We start from the raw sequence: 21,332 nt of genomic DNA, 5'->3' as shown, positions 1-21,332 counted from the left end.
GAAAGTCATTAATACTATATATTTCAGCACAAGAAAGGTCTGTTGGAGCGCTGTTGGCCCAAGAAAATAGTGAAGGGAAAGAAAACTCCCTTTACTACTTGAGAAGGATGATGACACCAAATGAGCTAAATTATTCACCAATCAAAAAGTTATGTTTGGTAATAGTCTTCTCAATCCAAAAGTTGAAGCATTACTTTTAAGCTCATGTCGTTCGTCTTATTCTCTAGAGCAAATCCCATCAAGTTTGTGATGTCAAAACCCGTCCTTAGGGATCGAGTAGCAAGGTGGTACCTCCAGTTAGGGATGTGCATTTGGATCGGATATCCGAAATTCGAACCGATATGCTCAATTTCGAATTTCAAATTTCAAATTTCGGATATTTGGATCGGATTCAGATTTTATTTATTAAAATTTTGGATATTCAGATCGGATTCAGATTGGTATAATTTTAACCCGATTCGATCCGCAATTCGAAATTATTAGGGCAAGTATAAATACTAACTTTAATTTTAGGGTTAGGTTAGGTCTTATTTCATTTTCTCTTCTCTTCTCTGTGTTTCGACTCCGAGACTGCTACTCATTTTTAGAGACTGTTGCTCGCTTCCTCTGTCTCTTCTTTGTGTTCTAACTTTCGACTATCGACGATGACCGGACGACGGTAAGACTGACTCCTCTCTCTCTCTCTCTCTCTCTCTCTCTCTCTCTCTCTCTCTCTCTCTCTCTCTCTCCTGTTCTTAGAGCTTAAAGGAAGTTTTGTTCTCTTTTATTTCATGGAAGAAATTGATGAAATAAATTAGGGACTGCTACTAAGACTTATTTGGGTGCTTGTATCGGTTTGGGGGCATTTGGCTTTAGGGACTGCTAAGACTTTAGTTTTTGATTTGTTTTCTAAATTTATTTTGGGGGTTTCACTCTTCACTTTCTTTAATAGAAATAGTCCATACTAGTACTACTATTTTGAATCTGATTTTACTTTGTAATTTTTTATTTGTTTCATAGATGGCAGATGAGGTAGAGATGGTGAATGAAGTTCAAACTCTTGAAAATTATGGTGAAAGTGGTGCTTCAAATGATTCCACAACCAACATTGAATCTGAATCTGGTTCGAAGAAAAGAAAAATCATGAAAGAAAGATCAATTGCTTGGCGACACTTCAATAAGTTCACTGATGCCGAGGGTGTTAAAAAGCGAAATGCAAGTATTGTCAAGAAGAATATATAGCTAATACCAAAAACAGTGGTACAAGCAATTTGCTATCACATCTTCTCAAGTGTCCGAACAATCCCCACAAGCCGGAGACAAGCCAGACAAAATTAGCTTTTCAACCGAAAGGTCAAACAGGTGATGTCTCACTTATCCCTTGGAAATTTGATCAAGAGGCATGTAGGAGGGCTTTAGCTCGTATGATAATTATAGATGAACAACCCTTCATTTCTGTTGAAAAGGATGGATTTAGAAACTTCGTAAGAACTCTTCAGCCTTTATTTCATATTTCATCTGGTACTACTATGACTAGGGATTGTCTTGAGATTTACCATGAAGAGAGACTTGCTTTGAAGTCAATTTTTAAAGAATGAAAACAGAGAATTTGTATTATGACTGATACATGGACATCAATTCAAAAAATTAACTATATGTGTGTTATAACACATTACATTGACAAGAATTGGAATTTACATAAAAAGATATTAAATTTTAGTCCAATTACTAGTCACAAAGGTCAAGATTTAGCTAGTGGTATTGCTAAGTGTTTACTTGAATGGGTAGTGGATAAAGTATTTACTGTGACAGTTGATAATGCGAGTTCTAATGATGTGATGGTTAGAGAGTTATCCAAGCAATTTACTAGATGGAACACTAACTTGATGGAAGGTAAGCATGTTCATGTGAGATGTATGGCTCACATCATCAATCTAGTTGTTCAAGATGGGTTGAGAGATGGGAGTGTGTCTGTTGAACGAATAAGACAAGTTGTTAGGTACATAAGACAATCTCCTGCAAGATGGAAAAAGTTTAAAGAATGTTGTGATCTTGATAGGATAACTTCTAAAAAATTATTATGCTTGGATGTTCCTACTAGGTGGAACTCCACATATTTGATATTGAAGATTGCTACAGTTTATGAGGAAGCCTTTACAAAATATTGTGATATTGATTATGGTTTGATGTCATGTATTTCTAACTGTATTTGTGAGGATGGACAACCTGCAAGTCCTCTTTTAAGTACTGATTGGGATAGTGTAAGACGTATAGTGAAATTTCTTAAAATAATTTATGAACTCACCTTGAAGGTATCAGGTACACTTTATATTACGTCTAATGTGCACTTTCTTGAGATATGTGTTGTTGGATATTCTTTGAAAGAGTTGATGCAAAGTGAAGATGCTACCTTAAAAGAAATGGCAAAGAATATGAAAGAGAAGTTTGATAAGTATTGGGAGGATCCACAAAAGATGAACAAAATGATTTTTATTTCATGTATGTTGGATCCACGCCACAAGTTTCAATCTCTTTCGTTTGCGCTTGCTGCTATGATTGGAGAAATAATAGGTGTGAAAATACAAAATGAGGTGAAGACATACATGTAATCTTTGTTCAATTTGTATGCAAAGAAGAATGGTGGTTCTGGTTCATGTCCATCTTCTCCATATTCCGGTTCATGTCCATCTTCATCTTCTCCTGGTTCATGTCCTTATTCTCCAACTTTATCTACTTCTTCATCATCGCTTTCAAAATTCATGCTAGATTTAAAGAAGCATTATAAGGGTGAAGGAATTGATTCTAAAACAGAGTTAGATAAATATTTGGGCGAAGATATTGAGGAAGACTATGAAAATTTTAACATTCTGGGGTGGTGGAAGTTGAATTAACCCATATTTCCCACTCTTGCTGAGATGGTATATGATGTGCTAGCCATTCTGATTTCTAGTGTTGCCTCAGAATTAGACTTTAGTACCAGTGGACGCATACTTGATCCATTTAGGAGTTCATTGACTCCTAGGTTGGTTCAATCTCTTGAGTGTGTCCAAGATTGGTTTCGGAATGAATCAACAACTCCAGTTAAAATTGAAGAAGATTTAGATAATCTTGAACAACTTGAAGCTGGTAAGACTATCTTATTTCTTCTATTACTTTACTTGTGTTTAATGTATACTTATTTTATGTTTCTTTAGATCATTTTTAAACTAATTTCTTCTATTACTATCTTATTCTACAGACTTTATTAATACTGGAAGAGAGCCTTGCATCGTCGAAGTGCAGAAATAAACAAAAGTCAATCAGCTTTGAAAGAATAAGTTAGCTGTTAGATTTTAGTTTTAATGATGAAAAATAATATAATTACGTTTGATGTAGGGACTCAAGGAAATCAATCAGAATCAAAGTAAAAAAAAAAGTATCAATCAAAGATTGACTGAAGCAATCAAGGAATCAACGAAGCAATAAAGGTTCGGAAATAGATAATCAATCAAAGCAGAAGAAAGATATCAATCAAAGGATGATTGAAGCCATCAAGGAGAGAAATCAAAGCTGAAGATAGATATCAATCAGAAGATGATTGAAGCTATCAACAATAAAAAGGAAAAAAATACTAAAGGTTCGGCAAAGGCATAGCCAATACTGGAAATCCGGCGGATATCAAGGCTTAAAGATGGAAAGCTATCAAAGTCCACTCATCAAGGAAGTATAACGAGAATCAACCTTATTCTTGAAAAGAATCAATAAGTGATTTCTTTCAAGGATCAAATCTCTTGGGTTCGCAAATCTCTCCAGACTCTAAGGCATCCTGGAAAGTATATATACGATCGTTTCAGACGTGAAGAGATATACTTTGATCAAACCATTTACTCTCTCTTTGTTTTACTTCAAATAAATATTGTAGTTCTACTAGATCTGCTGTGTAACAAGTTAGAGAAGAAAGAGAGAAAATCACATGCGAGGCATTGTATCAAGAAAAGACGAGAGACATAGAAACTGAGCAGTTGGTGTAAAACTACACAATTCACTTTGTACTCAAGAAGCTCAATCACTGAAAGAGAACACACTTACAACCCAAGGGGACTAGACTAAGATTCACATTGAATCCGAACCAGTATAAAAACTTCGGTGTCTTTAATTCCTACACTTTACTTCTGCATTTTAATTCTGTACTTCTTACTATCTCGCTCTTATTTCTAGTCGACTACTTGGTAAACTAGTCAACTTATAATAACTAATTTTAAAATAAGCAATTCACCCCTTCTTGTACTTTCAATTGGTATCAGAGCTAGTCTCACTCTTCTTTGCTTAACAGCTTGTGAGAAATCATGGCAAACCAAGGAATTGTTGGAGCACTCTTTCAAGAAGGAACATCACAAGTTAGACCACCTTATTTCAATGGATAATATTTTTCTCACTGGAAAGTGCGTATGGAAATATATGCAAAGTCATATGATGTCAAAGTTTGGCGTGTAATCAAGAAAGGGAACTATCCACTGCATGTAGCAGCACAACCTGTTGCTAATCCGGAAGATATAAATGAATATACATACGAGAAGATGGCAGTTGTTCAAGTCAATGCTAAGGCCAGAAATCTACTCTATAATGTTATAAGTGGAGAAGAATATAAAAAAATATCCAATTGTGATACAGCCAAAGAAATGTGGGATAAAATAGAAGTCACTTATGAAGGAACCAGCAAAGTGAAAGAAACGCATATCAATATGTTGGTTCATGATTACGAACTCTTACATATGAAAGAAGGAGAATCCATTGAAGAAATGTTTACAACGTTTAGCAAAATCACAAGTGATCTAAACGCTTTTGGTAAACCATATACCAGTGGTGATCAAGTTCGGAAAATTCTGAGAAGTTTACCTACAACTTGGCAGACAAAAGTAGTTGCACTTGAATCACAAGATCTAAACAAATTATCGTATGATGAAATTCGAGGGGATCTCATAGCATTTGAAAAGACTCATCTCAAGAAAACAACCCAGGAAGAAAAGAAGAAAACAATTGCATTCAAGGCTACTACTGACATGACAGAAAATGACATTAACAATGAACCTGAAGCCCTCGAGGAAGAAATTGCCACGGTATCAAGGAATATGGATGGTCTAATAAGAAGATACAGAAACACAAAAAGAGGAAGAATATCATCAAGGCGAACCATACAATACAATGAGTAGGACAAGAATGATGGAAAATGTTATGAATGTGGAAGATACGGACATGTACAAGCTGAATGCCTTGATCTAAAAAGAAAAGTTGCCAGAGGATTTAATAAGAATAAATCCTTTGGAAGCTAGAGTGATGAAGACATTTCAAAACCAGAAGATATAGCAAATATGTGCTTCATGACAATTCTGGAAAATGACATAAACAAACTTTCAGGCTGTTGGACAGATGAAGATGTTTCAAATGACGAATGCAAGGATGAAAATGAAAACTGTTTTATGGAACGAGGTGAAACAAGCGAGGTAAGATCCTATAACTGTGAAAGATGCAATGAATTGCAGGATATTCTTTACCTTACTTTAAAAGAGTCTCAAAAGTTGATGAATGAACTAAAGAGACTCAATAAGGAAAAGAAAGACTGGAAACTCAACCTTGAAGTATGTGAAATTGAAAAGGAAGTACTTCAAGAAGAATTTCAGGAATTGCAAATGCAACTCAATGGCATGCGCAAATCCACCAGTCATAATTTTGTTAAGTCCAACTAAGCGACTTACAAGTCAACCGAAAAGGGACCAACTAGAACAGAGTCCACAAGCACTATTGGAAGATCCAAAAATGGATCACCTTCTGTATGTCACTTTTGTAATAAAAGTGGGCATAAATAGTCCTTTTGTCGTTTTCGAAAATCATATGTTCTAGGGTAGATTTGGAAACCCAAAGACAACCCTAATCTTAGTAATATTAACCAACAAGGACCCAAGCAAGCTTGGGTACCTAAGAGAAAGTAATTGTTACATTTTGCAGGAACACCACAGAAAGAGCCGCAAAGGAAAATGGTACCTAGATAGTGCGTGTTCCAGCCATATGACAGGTGACAAAAACCTGTTCAAAGAGGTCATTAAAATAAATAGTGGAAGTGTTAAATTTGGAGATGACTCAAAGGGGAAGATAGTTGGCACTGGCACAGTCCCATTCAATAACAACTACGATATCACAGAAGTCTATCTCGTAGATGGACTCAACTACAATCTGCTAAGTATAAGCCAACTGTGTGATTCCGGATATGAGGTAAAATTCAAGAAAACAGGTTGTGCTATTGAAGATGAGTCAGGTAAAACCTTCCAGGAAAAAGGTATGGAAATGTCTACATTCTTGATGGCTTCGAAAATATAGATGGTCATATCTGCTTAATATCCATGTCTGACGATCCATGGTTATGGCATAAGAAACTTGATCATGCAAGCATGCATCTTATAGATAAACTATCCAAGCATGATTTAGTTATTGGTCTTCCCAAACTCAATTTTTCTAGAAGTCATGTGTGTGATGCATGTCAGATTGGTAAACAGACTAGTAACTCTTTCAAATTCAAAGACATTGTGTCCATATCTAAGCCTTTACAACTGCTTTATATGGATTTGTTTGGACCTACTAGAACTGCTAGCATAGGAAAAAACGATATGCATTTGTTATTATTGATGATTATTCACGTATTACATTGGTATTTTTTCTATCTCACAAAGATGAAACTTTGAAAAACTTTGAGATCTTCTATAAAAGAGTTGAACGAGAAAAAGGATATCTTATTACATCTATTCAACGTGATCATGGCGAAGAATTTGAGAGCAGAGCATTTGAAGAATTCTACAATGATCAAGGATACACTCACAATTTCTCAGCCCTAAGATTACCTCAACATAATGGGGTAGTGGAATGGAAAAACAGAACTCTACTAGATATGGCTAGAACTATATTACTAGAATATTCATTGCCAAACCACTTCTGGGCAGAAGCAGTAAGTATAGCCTGCCATATTCTCAACAGATGTCTCATAAGGCCAATCTTGAAGAAAACTCCATACGAACTGTGAAAAGGTAAATGACCCAACATAAGCTACTTCCATACTTTCGGAAGCAAGTATTTTATTCAACAATGGTAAGGAAAATCTTAGTAAATTTGATCCAAGAAGTGATGAAGGTATTTTTCTAGGTTATTCTATAAACAATAGATCATTTAGAGTTTATAATAAACAAACTTTATCTGTAGAAGAATCATTACATATAGTATTTGATGAAACTAACACTTCGGCCAAGAAAGGAATCATTGCAGGTGATGAAGATCAAAATCAAGAAATAACTCAGTCAAGCAATCTCCAAGAGTCGACTAGCAAGGTAGAAAATGTCACAGAGTCGACAAATGAAATTAACAACAGTCAACCAGAAGCACAGATAGAGTCGACTACTCCTACAAGCATAACACGACCAAATGAATGGAGGAGTGAACCAGAATATCCTCAGAAGTTTATCATAGGAGATCCAAGTGAAGGGATGAAAACCAGAGGAGCTCACAAGAAGAAGGCAAACTTAGCCTTGATCTCCCAGATTGAACCAAAGAAGATAGACGAGGCTCTCAAAGATTCAAGCTGGGTTCAGGCCATACAGGAAGAACTGGATCAATTTGATAAGAACTAAGTATGGAAATTGATGCCTAAGCCTACAAACGCTACTGTAATTGGAACTAAATGGGTCTTCAGAAATAAGCTCAACGAGGATGGAAAAGTCATAAGGAACAAATCCAGATTAGTAGCTCAAGGATATTCCTTTGCACCAGTAGCTCGACTAGAGTCAATACGAATTCTTCTTGCATATGCATCCTTTAAGAAATTCAGACTTTTCCATATAGATGTCAAGAGTGCCTTCTTAAATGGTTTCATTGAGGAGGAAGTATATGTAAAGCAACCTCTTGGATTTGAAAACTCAAAGTTTCCTTATCATGTGTATAAGTTAACCGAGGCATTGTATGGACTTAAACAAGCTCCACGAGCATGGTACAAAAGACTCGGTTCATTTCTACTTGATCACGGGTTTATAAGAGGTAAAGTAGACACTACTCTATTCATCAAAAGATCTTCAGAAGGTAATCTTATTATTTAAGTTTATGCTGATGATATTATCTTCGGTAGTGCTAACCCCTTGTTGTGCAAGGAATTTGCAATGCTTATGCAAAGCGAATTTGAAATGAGTATGATGGGAGAGCTCACTTTTTTCCTTGGACTTCAAATCCAACAATCTGAAGAAGGAACCTTCATATGCCAGACGAGATATACGAAGGAGCTAATTCAGAAATTTGGCATGGGCAATGCTAAAGCTATTGACACACCTATGAGCTATCCGTAATAGTGCGAAAAGAAGGCCCGGCTCCAAGTTGTTCAAGAATAGTGGCGTTGAGTTTCTCGGGTCTCATCTGAACGGCTCGCTGCCTATTTAGTTAGATTTTTTGTTTTGATTCCAGAACAGAACTAGAGATCCTGGCCCCCTCGAAACAAATCTTGATAAAGATGGAAAGGGAAATCCCGTTGATGAAATTAAATATTATAGAATGATTGGTTCTTTACTTTCCCTAACTGTTCGTCAACCAGATATTATGTTCAGTGTTTGCAAATGTGCCAGGTTTCGGTCAGCTTCTAAGGGGTCTCATCTGACTGCAGTAAAGAGAATTATTAATTATCTCATTGGAACTACTTCTCATGTACTATGGTATCCACGCTCTAACAATTTTAAATTAGAAGATTTTTCAGATAATGATCTTGCAGGTGAAAAGGAAGACAGGAAAAGCACCAGTGCCACATGTCAATTACTGGGAAAATCCTTGATTTCTTGGAATAGTAAAAAACAAGGATCCGTTGCATTATCCACTACATAGGTTGAATACATTGCCATCAGACAATGTTGTGCACAATTACTACGGATGTCTCATCAATTGCGTGATTATGAATTATTTTTTAAATCTATTCAATTTTTTTGTGATAACTCTAGTACTATATATCTTTCAAAGAATCCTGTGCATCACTCTAGAGCTAAGCATATAGACATCAAGCATCATTTTATTAGAGATCATGTTATCAAAAGTGATATAGAACTGTCATTTGTTAGTACCACTGATCAATTAGCTGATATTTTCACTAAGCCTCTACTAGAAGATAGATTATGTCTTTTAAGAGATTTACTTGGCATTATTTCTCTTAATTTCAAAAATTAGGACCTATTTGTCTTTTTAATTTCTTATTTGACTAATGTTCAAATTTTGATTGTGTGTACTCATTTATGTATCGCCTCCATTTTTTCCTCTCTTTTCACATCAATCGTTGCTTCCAATAAAGGAAAACCAATCATCATGACTCTTCACTAACACCATTTCCTTTCATATACTCAACCGTCAATATTTCCTTCTTAAACTCTGAACCCCTTCTCTGACTTCGTCGTCTTCATCTTTTAGAAATCCTTTCTCTTAAAGTAGGTTCTCCCATGGCTAAACACCCCAAAACCTTTTCTGCTTCCACTAGAAAAAGTACTCAGTCCAGAGGCAAACCCTCTTCTCAGCCCCCAGAACCCGTAGACATAGGATCTGACCACTCTGAAGGTTTTGCCTCTTCACAGGTAGAACTTTCAGACTACTCTCACTTGGGAGAAAAAGCTCTAGGAAAAAGGTCCATGGAATATCCTCCTGAAACCCTTACTCCTAAAAAATCCAGAGTAGACCTTTCAAGCTCCTTAGAATCAAACCACAATTTTTGGGATTCCCCAAACATGGATTTCTTTCTTGCCCTAAAAAAACAAGCCCATTGCTCATGGCAGAATTATTGATCTTGATATCATGGAAACCCTCAACTGTAAGGTAAAGGATCTTTTTGCTTTTCAAGGTTGGTCAAAATTCCTCTCTTTACCCCCTCCTAAAGTCTCTGAACCTTTAATAAAAATGTTTTATATAAATCTTCGCTCTAGTAAGCCTGATAGGTTAGAATTCTTAGTTCTGAGTAAGCGCATTGTTCTTGATTGTGCTACGTTTGACTCAATTTTCTTGTGTAAATGCTCTGGTTTTCCAATTCTTTGCAAAAACACTTGGCCTGATGATTTTGAAATTTCTTTTGATCAAGTGAAATGCTATATTGCTGAGTGCCCTTCTGATTCTCTCCCAAACCAGTTAGGTCCTAGTGATGTTAACTTTGAAACTCGTGTCTTAGCCCACATTATTACAACCACTCTTCTTCCTCAGACTGGATCATTCTCTACCTTTTCTCAAAGAGACACCTTTCTTATTTATTGTCTTGTGACCAAACTCAAGATTAAGTTATCCTCCTGGGTCATAAATTTTATGATAGAGAGTGCTAATGATCCCACCAGTCTGCCTTATGGTATGGACATCTCTTATATCCTAGAAGCTCACAATATCTCCATCTCAGAATACCCTCTTGTCTCTGTGTCAAAATCCTACAATTCTAGGGCTTTTGATAGTATGGGGTATATGTGTGTAAAGGGCACTTGGGTAAAGAAACAGGATGGTGAAGTCAAAAGTGTTAAGCCTAACTCCAAGGTCAAATCCTCTATCTCCCTTCACAGTGTAAGTGATCCTGCTATCATTGAAAAATTGAATGTCATTGACAACAAGCTGACCAATATCCAAGAACTTCTTACTGCCACTCAGTCCACTGTTGGTGACATTCACATGATTTCGTAGGAAACAGGGTCAGACGTCTCCAAGATAAGGGTCAGAATTCAGAGACTTGGAGAAAATGCAGTCAAAGCCTTCAAGGAAGTTCTTGACAGGATTGATGGGGTCACCGTTGAAGTAAATGCCATCTTTGATCGTCTAAAGGAAGTCATATGCAACACTCTTACCTATTTCCTTCGTCACTATTGGTGGAAATCTCAAACATTTTTTTGTGTTTTGCGATTTTGGACCAGTTAACCAGTCAACTGGATGTTTTTTCTTTCTTTTATGACTTTGCGTGCTTATCATGCCATCCTTAGTTATATTGTATGTTTAATGGTTATATGCTTTATTATCTGCTTTAGTGGTATTCCCTCTTTGCTGATGTCAAAAAGAGGGAGAAAAAAAATATAACTTCTGCAGATACATGAGTCGACTAATTGAGGAGGAGTCAACTGCAACCATTGAGGGGTCGTCAACTGCACCCATTGAGGGGGAGTAAAATTACAGGAAAGTTAACTGGTGTTTATACATATTATTTTGTCATCATCAAAAAAGGGGAGATTGTTAGATTTTAGTTTTAATGATGAAAAATAATATTCAAGAAAATCAATGAGAATCAAAGTAAAAAAGAAAAGTATCAATCAAAGATTGGCTGAAGCAATCAAGGAATCATCAAAGCAATAAAGGTCCGAAAATAGATAATCAATAAAAGATGAAGAAAGATATCAATCAAAGGATGATTGAAGCTATCAAGGAGAGAAATCAAAGCTGAAGGAAGATATCAATCAGAAGATGATTGAAGCTATGAACAATAAAAAGGAAAGAAGTACTAAAGGTTCGACAAAGGCATAGCCAACACTGGAAATCCGGCGGATATCAAGGCTTAAAAATGGAAAGCTATCAAAGTCCACTCATCAAGGAAGTATAACGAGAATCAACCTTATTCTTGGAAAGAATCAATTTGTGATTCCTTTCAAGGATCAAATCTCTTGGGTTCGCAAATCTCTCCAGACTCTAAGGCCTCCTGGAAAGTATATATACGATTGTTTCAGACTTGAAGAGATATACTTTGATCAAACCATTTACTCTCTCTTTATTCTACTTCAAACAAACACTGTAGGTCTACTAGATCTGTTGTGTAACAAGTTAGAGAAGAAAGAGAGAAAATCACTGGTGAGGCATTGTATCAAGAAAAGATGAGAGACATAGAAACTGAGCAGTTGGTGTAAAATTACACCATTAACTTTGTACTCAAGAAACTCAATCACTGAAAGAGAACACCCTTACAACCTAAGGGGACTAGACTAGGATTCACATTGAATCCGAATCAGTATAAAAACTCCGATTTCTTTAATTCTTGCACTTTACTTCTATATTTTAATTATGTACTTCTTACTATCTCGCTATTATTTCTAGTCAACTAATTGGTAAACTAGTCAACTTATAATAACTAATTTTAAAATAAGCAATTCACCTCCTCCACCCCTCTTGTACTTTCATTAGCCTTTCTATTTATGTGATGTTCTGCTTTTATATTGATTGTCTTTGAAAAATTGTGTGTTCTGTTTACGAATCCTCTCGTTTTTGACAATTACAGTGTTGCTGAACTTGAAAGCGAGCCAGGATTGAGTGGGATGGCCATAGAAGTTGGAACTTGGAACTCTTTTGTGTAATTTATTAATGAATTCTTATTGAGTATTTCAGTTTATTAGACATGTATTTGGGATTTAAATTAATTTTATTTTGCTATGAAGATTGTGTTTTGTTTATGTAATGGATTCTCCACAAGAATTGGGATTTGCATCTTTCCTTTTCTTCTGTGGATTAGTTTTGGTCAGAGATGAACTATGTTTCCTGCACAATTTACTGTTGCTTCCATTTTTGGCCTTTTTCTTTGTCCCTTTTATGCTAGATTAGCAATTGGCGTCCTCATATTAACTTTTCTGCACCAAATATGATTTGGTCAAAGACAAGCCATCCATGTTAGAGTTGGGGGATTTATAAGAAAAAGTTGTTTGCCATCTACCAAATCTGTTTGCCTAACCAATACCACGAATGAAAAATGCAAAAAGGATAAAAGAAAAAGTCCTTAATAATACGTACAATCCGATCCGAAAATCCGAAATATTAATCGATCCGAACTTTAAAATCTGATCCGATATTAATTTGGATAGGATTCGGATTGCATTTTGTAGAATCCGAAATCCGAAATGTGCTAAATTCGATCCAATCCATGCACAGCCCTACCTCCAGTTTCAACAATTTGAAATTGTGTGCATCTCTCAAAAGGCTATAAAAGAACAAGCGTTAGCAGACTTCTTGGCAGATCACCCTATACCTGATGATTGGGAGCTAACTGACGAACTACCTGATGAGGAGGGTCATTGAAGTTCAACCTCTATGGAAGATATACTTTGATGGTGTTGCACATCGTGAAGGAGCTGGTACTGGCGTAGTAATTATCAACTCTCAAGGCGAAGTTCTGCCCTACTCTTTTGCTTTGGCACAACTCTGCTCTAACAACATTGCTGAGTGTCGAGCATTAATACTTGGGCTTGAAATGGTTGTCGAAATGAAGAGGTTGCAGTTGCAATTATTTGGTGACTCTCAGTTAGTGAACAACCACCTTTTAGGTAGTTACGAGGCCAAGAAACTTGAAATACGCCCATATCATGATTACGCTAAAACATTAATGGGGTGGCTCGGTGATGTAACTATTCAACATGTACCTAGAAAAGAAAACCACAAGGCTGATGTTTTAGCTGCCCTAGCTTCATCGTTAACATTTCTAGATTTAGCGCAAGTTACTATCTGCCAAAAATGGGTAGTACCGCCGCCAAATGAGGGTGAAAGTGAAGAAAATGAACTCGAGCATCTTGTCGCTATTTTTGAAATTTAGAAGGAAGAATGGAGATAGCCCATCATTGACTACTTAAGCTATAGGATACTTCCAGAAAATCCGAGGAGAAGGACTGAAATCCGTCGTCTTGCACTTCGCTTCCTTTACTACAAAGATACTCTATACAGAAGGTCATTCGAGGGAGTACTCTTCTGATGCTTAAGGGAAGATGAAGCATTCCAAGCTTTGCAAGAAGCAAATTTTGGGGTATGTGGATCACACCAGTCTGGACCAAAGCTCCACTTTCATATAAAAAGGATGGGATATTATTGGCCAACGATGGTAAACTATTGCTTGGACTATGCTCAAAGATGCAAGGCTTGTTAATTCCATGTGAATTTTATCCATCAACCTCCTGAAGTATTGCACCCGACTGTTGCATCCTGGACGTTTGATGCTTGGGGATTGGATGTTGTTAGACCACTGCCAAAGTCCTCTGGTGGGCACCTATACATCTTGGTTGCAGCTGACTACTTCATAAAATGGGCTGAAGTTGTTACTCTTAAGGAAGTAAGGAAGGAAAATGCTGCAAGTTTCATCTGAGTAAACATTATCTATCGCTTTGGAATTCCTCATTACATAATAACGAAAAATGGCAAGTCGTTCGATAATAGGTCGATGAACAAGATTTGTGAACTCTTTGGCTTCAAGCAACGTAAATCTTCTATGTACAATGTTGTCGCCAATGGTCTAGCCAAAGTATTCAACAAGACTCTATGCAACTTGTTAAAGAAAGTCGTCTCCAAATTCAAACGGGATTGGCATGACCGTATGGAAGAGGCTGTATGGGCACATAGGACAACTTACCGCACGCCAACACAAGCGACCCCTTATGCACTCATTTATGGAATCGAAGCCATCTTGCCACTCGAGCGTCAAATACCTTCACTACTATTAGCTATTCAAGAAGGGATCACTGATGAAGACTATGCTCGACTTCGATTAGCAGAATTAGAGGCTCTTGATGAGAAGATGTTGGAAGCTCAACAGAGTCTTGAATGTTATCAAGCTCGATTGTCTCGCGCCTTCAACAAAAGAATTTGCCCGAGATCCTTTCAAGTAGGAGATCAAGTCCTTGCCGTATAAAGACCCATTATTACTTCCCATAAACATGTAGGGAAGTTCACTTCAAAATGGGATGGGCCATATGTCATACAAGAAGCTTACTCAAGTGGGGCTTACAAGCTGGTTGATGCAGATGGCATGAGAATCGGCCCTATCAATGGCAAGTTTTTGAAGAAATATTATCCTTGAAGTTGCAACGCTCCTTGACACACGAGCCTAAACTGCATGCTCCTACACTTCTGGCCCATATGAGTCTAAATTGTGTACGTCCCACCACCAAAAAAAAAAGAATCCGCTAGGCTGAAAATCTTGAAAGAGGCGGCCTAGGAAAAAGTTAGGACATAAAATAAATAAAACAAATCACCCATTCTGAACTACGGTATGACTTGATCCTCTTTACCGAGGTACGTAGGCAGCTTAGAGTTTCATTGTAAGTTCAGTCGCATAAGTTCAAAAGACACATAATCCCCCAATCGTTGTCCGAATGAAGTACGATGGAATGTAATCCCAATCAGCACTTGAAAATCGAGCTGAGATACCATTCTTCTGTTAAACATTGGATCCCATTTGATTTAAAGGGGGCAAGCCGCTATGGTAAATTGGTATCTTCAATAAAATGATTATAGTCTTTTAGGAGGCTACAAAGTATTTGCATTGAAGTTTGGAGATTCTCTATGTTTTCATGTTCGCATAACTTTCAAGTTTGTTGGTCTTCATATCCGTTCACTGCCCTAAAAAAAGAAAAAAAAGGAAGAGAAGAGAGACGTCAAAAGGGAACACAAGTATAAGAAGGAATATTACCTGGCACGACGTTTCAAATTTAGTGAGACTTGAACCCAAGATATATGGTGATAATGAAGCTCTTGAATTTCAATTTCTGGCAATTAAAAAAGTCTTGTGATCTCGAGATTTCCACACCAAGATATAAAAACTTTGGTGAAGTCGCGCTAATTTGGAACCTCCGGCATATCAGAAACCAAAGTCGACCTCGAACTATCATCTGAAACTATCCTTAAGGCATTAAATTTTACATTTTGGATATGTTTTAGATTTTGAAGTTTAGTTTCCAAGAAATTAAAGGGTTCGTGATTTCGACATTGTTACATGAAGATACAAAAGTTTTGGTAAAGTCGCGTAAATCTGAAATCGTCGCCGTGTCAGCATTTAATATTGGTATCGAACTATTATCTGAAACTATCCTTAAGGCATTAAATTTTTAATTTTAGATATGTTATATATTTATAAGTTAAGTTTCCAAAAAATCAAACGGTTATTGATTTTGGCTTTTCTACACCAAGATATGATCTTTTTGGTGAGACTGCACAGATCTAAAATTTTCAACGTGGTGGAATCTAAAGATGGTTTCAAAATATTATCTGGGGCGATTCTTAAGATGTTTAATTCTAGGTTTTGGATATGTTTCAGATATTGAAGTCTAATTTTTGAGAAATTAAACGGTTCATTATTTGGACTCTCCCACGATAAGATATGAATCTTTTAAGTGCGTAAAGCTGAAAATTATGCGACTAACATAAAAGTCAGACACTATAAAGCAAAAGAGAAGCAATCTTATTTAAGATGAAATAAATATCCACTAGGTCAATCTAACATAAAGATAAAAGGGGAGATAATGTTGATAGCCTAATCTAGACTGAACTTGTAGTTGATCAATTCTTGATAGCTATTCTCCAAGTTCTTCTTCTTCTCCTCCGGATTGGCCGAATCATCAATAGTTAGCAAATTTACGTTGTCATATGAAGAGACCTCAGTCTCGGCAGCTGAAACTTTTGGTTGAATCTCTTCAACCTCCTTTTGAGTCACTTCTATAACACCTTCTAGATTCTCCCTCTCTTGTTGTAATGTCTGCAACCTCTTCACAACTCTCTTCAGTTTCTTTTCACTAGAGAAAACTTTCTTGACTTTCTCACTTGCTTCAAGTTTGAACGATTCGAGACGCTCCTTAGCTTTGGAAATCAGCTCTAGCTTCTCATCTTCACTCGTATTATCAGCCAAATTGGATCGCTCTAGGTCATATGAAGCAGCAAGCTTGAAAAGAGAATCTAGTAAACACTCTAATGGAGAAAGATCCAAAATATTCGCCTTTTTCATATCCTCAAAAATCTCAGTGATTTGTTCCCTATAAGATGAGAGCAATTCTGCATGAGTTTTGGAGAGTTTATTGCAAATATCCTTCCAAAGTCCCAAGATGAATTTCTTTTTACGATTAAAGACAATGCTCTTTCCTTCAAAAATAGATACTGCTATATTTGTCATTGGTGGAACGCGAGTTATCCCATTTGGAGTTTGACTGTTTAGGGCTTTGTCATGAGGAAGAGATGATTCCTTTGAAGACGGCTCCACCTTAGACGTAGGCCCTCTAATAGATTTATCACTCACTTATGGCTTGTCATGTGGGGACACTATAGGATGCCCAATGGCATTTAACTGCATAAGGAAAAGGCAAATAAAATAAGTAATTTTTAGTGATGCTATTCATTCAAAAAAAAATGGAAAAAAGGTTAGGTGATTGTATTTTACCTCTTTGTTACAAGCTGTATGCGTTCTTGAGGGACTATCAACACTTGGAATATCTACGATCTCTACTGGGTTAGATCATTTCCTTTTCCAATTTTGATCTTCATTGGTACTCTGGCTTGTATCTTGAGGAACTCGCGTGCAAAATGGAAGAACTAGAGGGTGTTTCTCTATATTTGTTGAAGTGCACACCACCTCTTTTAAAGCTGCCTTTGAGGATTTAAGCTTCCTTTTCTTATGTTGGGTAACTACTTTTGGGATTGGAGTAGGTAGCTCTTTGAATTTAAAGAGCGGCTTTCCAACACCTTGATCTTCATCTCCTAAAGGAGTAGTAAATTTTAGCCGAACATTATCTACCAAAGCTTGTAAATTATCCTCGAGAAACTTCCCATGCGCTTTCTCCCACCAAGACATATAATTGGTGGAGAAAATCTTCTCTATAGGATCTGCAAATCCTTCAAAATCTGAGCCCTTCATCTAGAGAGGCGCTACAGATATCATTCTCCAAAAACCCGGGGACGTTCTGGTAAAACCTAAATTGACGACCAAATCGATGCGGGCTATGTAGCTTGATGATGAATGAGTTATCATACCTCAAAGGGAGGTAGTTAAAATGTAAGCTCATGAAGTAATTTGACTCCAACTCTTAAGGGGCCTCGTTATCCACATAATAATAAGGACGAGAATTAGTTAACATTGTTGGTGTCCAAACTATATCCTCTCCATTGTGGATGCGCTTTCTTGCATCCTTCTTGTCAAAGTAGCTCGCGGCTCCCTCTCCTGAGTATGCCACCATCAAAGGGACAGACGGACCCTTAGCAAGTGGATAATGGGTTTTGAGGTAATGTGAAAGCCAGCCGTAAACATAATGGATGGGAAAACAAACTTTGACCTAATCAAGTTGGGAAGAATACAAAATCTTATTCAAACCATGATACATACTCGCCAAAACTAGGACCGCAAGGCTAGTCTTTCGCCCGCTTACCATCATGTTTGCCATCTTAAAAGTCTCGGGACGAATGAAGTTCTTTGCCTTATAGGGAAATATAAAAGAACATAGCTAACATGATAAGAAGGTTGCTATATATGTTTCATATTTCTTGTCGGACCTTACCCTAAGCTTGGAGAATATAACTTCTTGATCACTCGACACCTAGTTGTCTTGGGAATAACTCAGTTAGGATTATGTGTCGACTTTAGGTGTGCGGATTTCTTTTCCTTTCGCAGTGGGGCAGGTTTATATATTAAAGCTTTCTTAAACCAAAAATTTTTCCACTTGCTCAAGAAGACCTTTCGGTTAACACCCGTACCATCCTTAAGGTGTTGGTAGGCAGTAAATAAATACTCGCAAGATCGAGGAATAAATCTCATCTGTTTTTCATCCAAACCGATGAGTTCTCTTGTCTCAGGTACAACTTCTTCGTACGGAAAACCCGCAATGGGCAGACCTCCAAGGATATGTAAGTCCCAAATAGAGATAGATAGTTCCCCAGCTGATGTAAAAAGCATGTCTTGGGGCACCAAGCCTCACAAAAAGCTTGCAAAATGTTCGAGTTTCGATCATAAGTGAAAAGTGAGGCATAGCAGCATCATAAATCTTTGTTGTACTCAGGGTTTGTTGGCTTCCACCAAGTATATCTTCAGCCCATTCCCAATATCTTTGAATATGACGATACTCTCCCTCGATTGTTGTTGTGTTTCCCCAACGTACTTCTCCTTGAATTATGCGACGCCCTAAATTTGGAAGGGTGCTAGCAATGTTTACATGGCGATGGATTGGCGCTTGGAGAGACCACATCTTGGATAATATATTAGAAGTAGACTTGTGATCCAAGGTCCAGTTTTCTACATGAAGCGAGTTCCTCAAAAAAGGCCATGAGGCTGCATACCGGCCATCTTGTGGGGTCTGAACCAAAAGTTTGGTTTGTTCTATGCCATCTTCAGTCTCGATTACAAGATATCTAAGTTTGGAGGAAGGTGAGGTATAGTCTCTGAAAATTGCCATCTCTTCGGGGTGCAAAGGACAAAAAAAAGTCATCAAAGTCCAAATCGAGAATATTAGAATGGGCACAAAGGTCCAAATGGATGAAATGGCCTCCGATATTCGGGCGGGGATGAATATCCATCCCTTCACAACCTGAGAGTAATCTCTCCAATAGTCGGGCAACCTTGAGAGTAATCTCTCTGATGTTCGGGCCACCTTGAGAGTAATCTCTCCGATAGTCGGGTCATCTTGAGAGTAATCTCTCCGATAGTCGGGCCACCTTGATAGTAATCTTTCTGATAGTCGGGCCACCTTAAAAGTAATATCTTCGATAGTCGGGTCATCTTGAGAGTAATTTCTCCGATAGTCAGGCCACATTGAGAGTAATCTCTCTGATAGTCGGGCCACCTTGAGAGTAATCTCTCTGATAGTCGGGTCTTCTTGAGAGTAATCTCTCTGATAGTCGGGCCACATTGAGAGTAATCTCTCAGATAGTCGGGTCATCTTGAGAGTAATCTTCCCGATAGTCGGGCCACATTGAGAGTAATCTCTCTGATAGTCGGGCCACATTGAGAGTAATCTCTCCGATAGTCGGGTCATCCTGAGAGTAATCTCTCCGATAGTCGGGACACATTGAGAGTAATATCTCCGATATTTGGGCGAGGATGAGTACCCATCCTTTCACGCCCTAAGGTCACCACCTTCATGCAAGACCCAGGGTAGAAACAGGCACCTCCGGTGCATGTCCCCCAATCGGAGCTACTGGTGGCTCCTTAGCTGCTGCTCTGGCAGGTGCTCTAGCTGCAACACGTGCTCCCCCTCAGCCTCTGCCCCAGCCCCTAGAAACACCGGCTCTGGGGGTAGCATCATCAGTAATTGCAGCTTGTGTTCTCACCATCTATGAGAGAATAGAATGACAAAAGCTCAAACTCCAAAATCAATAAAGTCGCACGATAGGAATGAAAGAAGTGAAGTTTTCCTAATAGTTCTGTAGCCTCTCGAAGATAAGTACAGACGTCTCCGTACCGATCCGCTAGACTCTAAAAAACTCGCTTATGACTCGTAGCACCTATGAACCTAGAGCTCTGATATCAACTTGCCAAGACCCAAAATCTCTCCTCAGGAGTTGTGATGGCACCTATGAACCTAGAGCTCTGATATCAATTTGTCAAGACCCAAAATCTCTCCTTAGGAGTTGTGATGGCACCTATGAACCTAGAGCTCTAATACCAACTTGTCAAGACCCAAAGTCTCCTCCATAACTCACAATCGGCTAACTAATTACCAGCGCGCTCCAAAGTACCTGGATTTGAATAAAAACGTGCAAAAAGCATAGCATGAGTACACCACAGCGGTACCCATTAAGTATCAAGACTAACCTCGGTGGAGTAGTGACGAGGAACAATCAAGACACCTATTAGACATAATAACCTGTACAAATACGAATATGAAACTAACAAGGAATAATATCAATATAAAGCTAAGCATGGTAAGATTAACAAAACAATACTTGCGATAGAAAACTAGAAGCAATAATTAGCAACCGGGAATAATAGGTAATAATGTCGTAAAGTAAGCAGAATACAGTTAAAGTTTGGTGAAACCGAGTAAGGGAAAACATGTAACAACCCAATAGAACAACTGCTCTCACACAAGGTTTTGTACAAGAATTTCCCCAAGGTACCACACCTCATAATCACGATCACGGGTCCCAAATCACGAACCCTAATCACTTGGTATCTTTTGCCCGCATTACAAATTACATCTGTACGGACAACTCACGTGCCTATATCATTAATACCTCATATATACACGGATAACTCACATGCTAAGAGAGTGACAATATCTCATATCCGCATGGACAACTCACGTGCTAGCAGTAACAATACCCCATAATCGCACACACAACTCACGTGCCCATAACAGCAATATCTCATATCTGCACGGACAATTAACGTGCCAATAGTACAACTCGCGCACAGAAAGAAGGTATACAAGAATGCATGTAAATCATCAATAAACATCAGGGTTCATCTTCTTAGACTGGTATGAGTGATTAATTACGGTGTATGCTTGTGCAAGTGTTCTATCACAACTCGAGTCAACAAGTAAGATCAGAGACAACGAATGAAACATAGGAAACAACATAATAAAACCGTAACATGCATGACTCACACAAGGTAGGCACACCACTACACAAAT

General features: G+C 37.7%; 1 protein-coding gene across 1 annotated transcript; it reads left to right on the top strand.

The window, feature by feature from the left end:
* The first annotated feature begins 13,018 nt into the window (after positions 1-13,018).
* Positions 13,019-16,057, top strand: LOC142164030 (uncharacterized). The gene is made up of 2 exons (XM_075221194.1): positions 13,019-13,450; positions 16,037-16,057. The coding sequence occupies exons 1-2, from the start codon at positions 13,019-13,021 to the stop codon at positions 16,055-16,057; spliced, it is 453 nt and encodes a 150-aa protein (XP_075077295.1).
* Positions 16,058-21,332: the final 5,275 nt, after the last annotated feature.

The sequence above is a fragment of the Nicotiana tabacum genome, chromosome 9, assembly GCF_000715075.1.
Source record: "Nicotiana tabacum cultivar K326 chromosome 9, ASM71507v2, whole genome shotgun sequence".
NCBI lineage: Eukaryota > Viridiplantae > Streptophyta > Magnoliopsida > Solanales > Solanaceae > Nicotiana > Nicotiana tabacum.
This window is presented reverse-complemented; position numbering and strand designations above follow the sequence as displayed.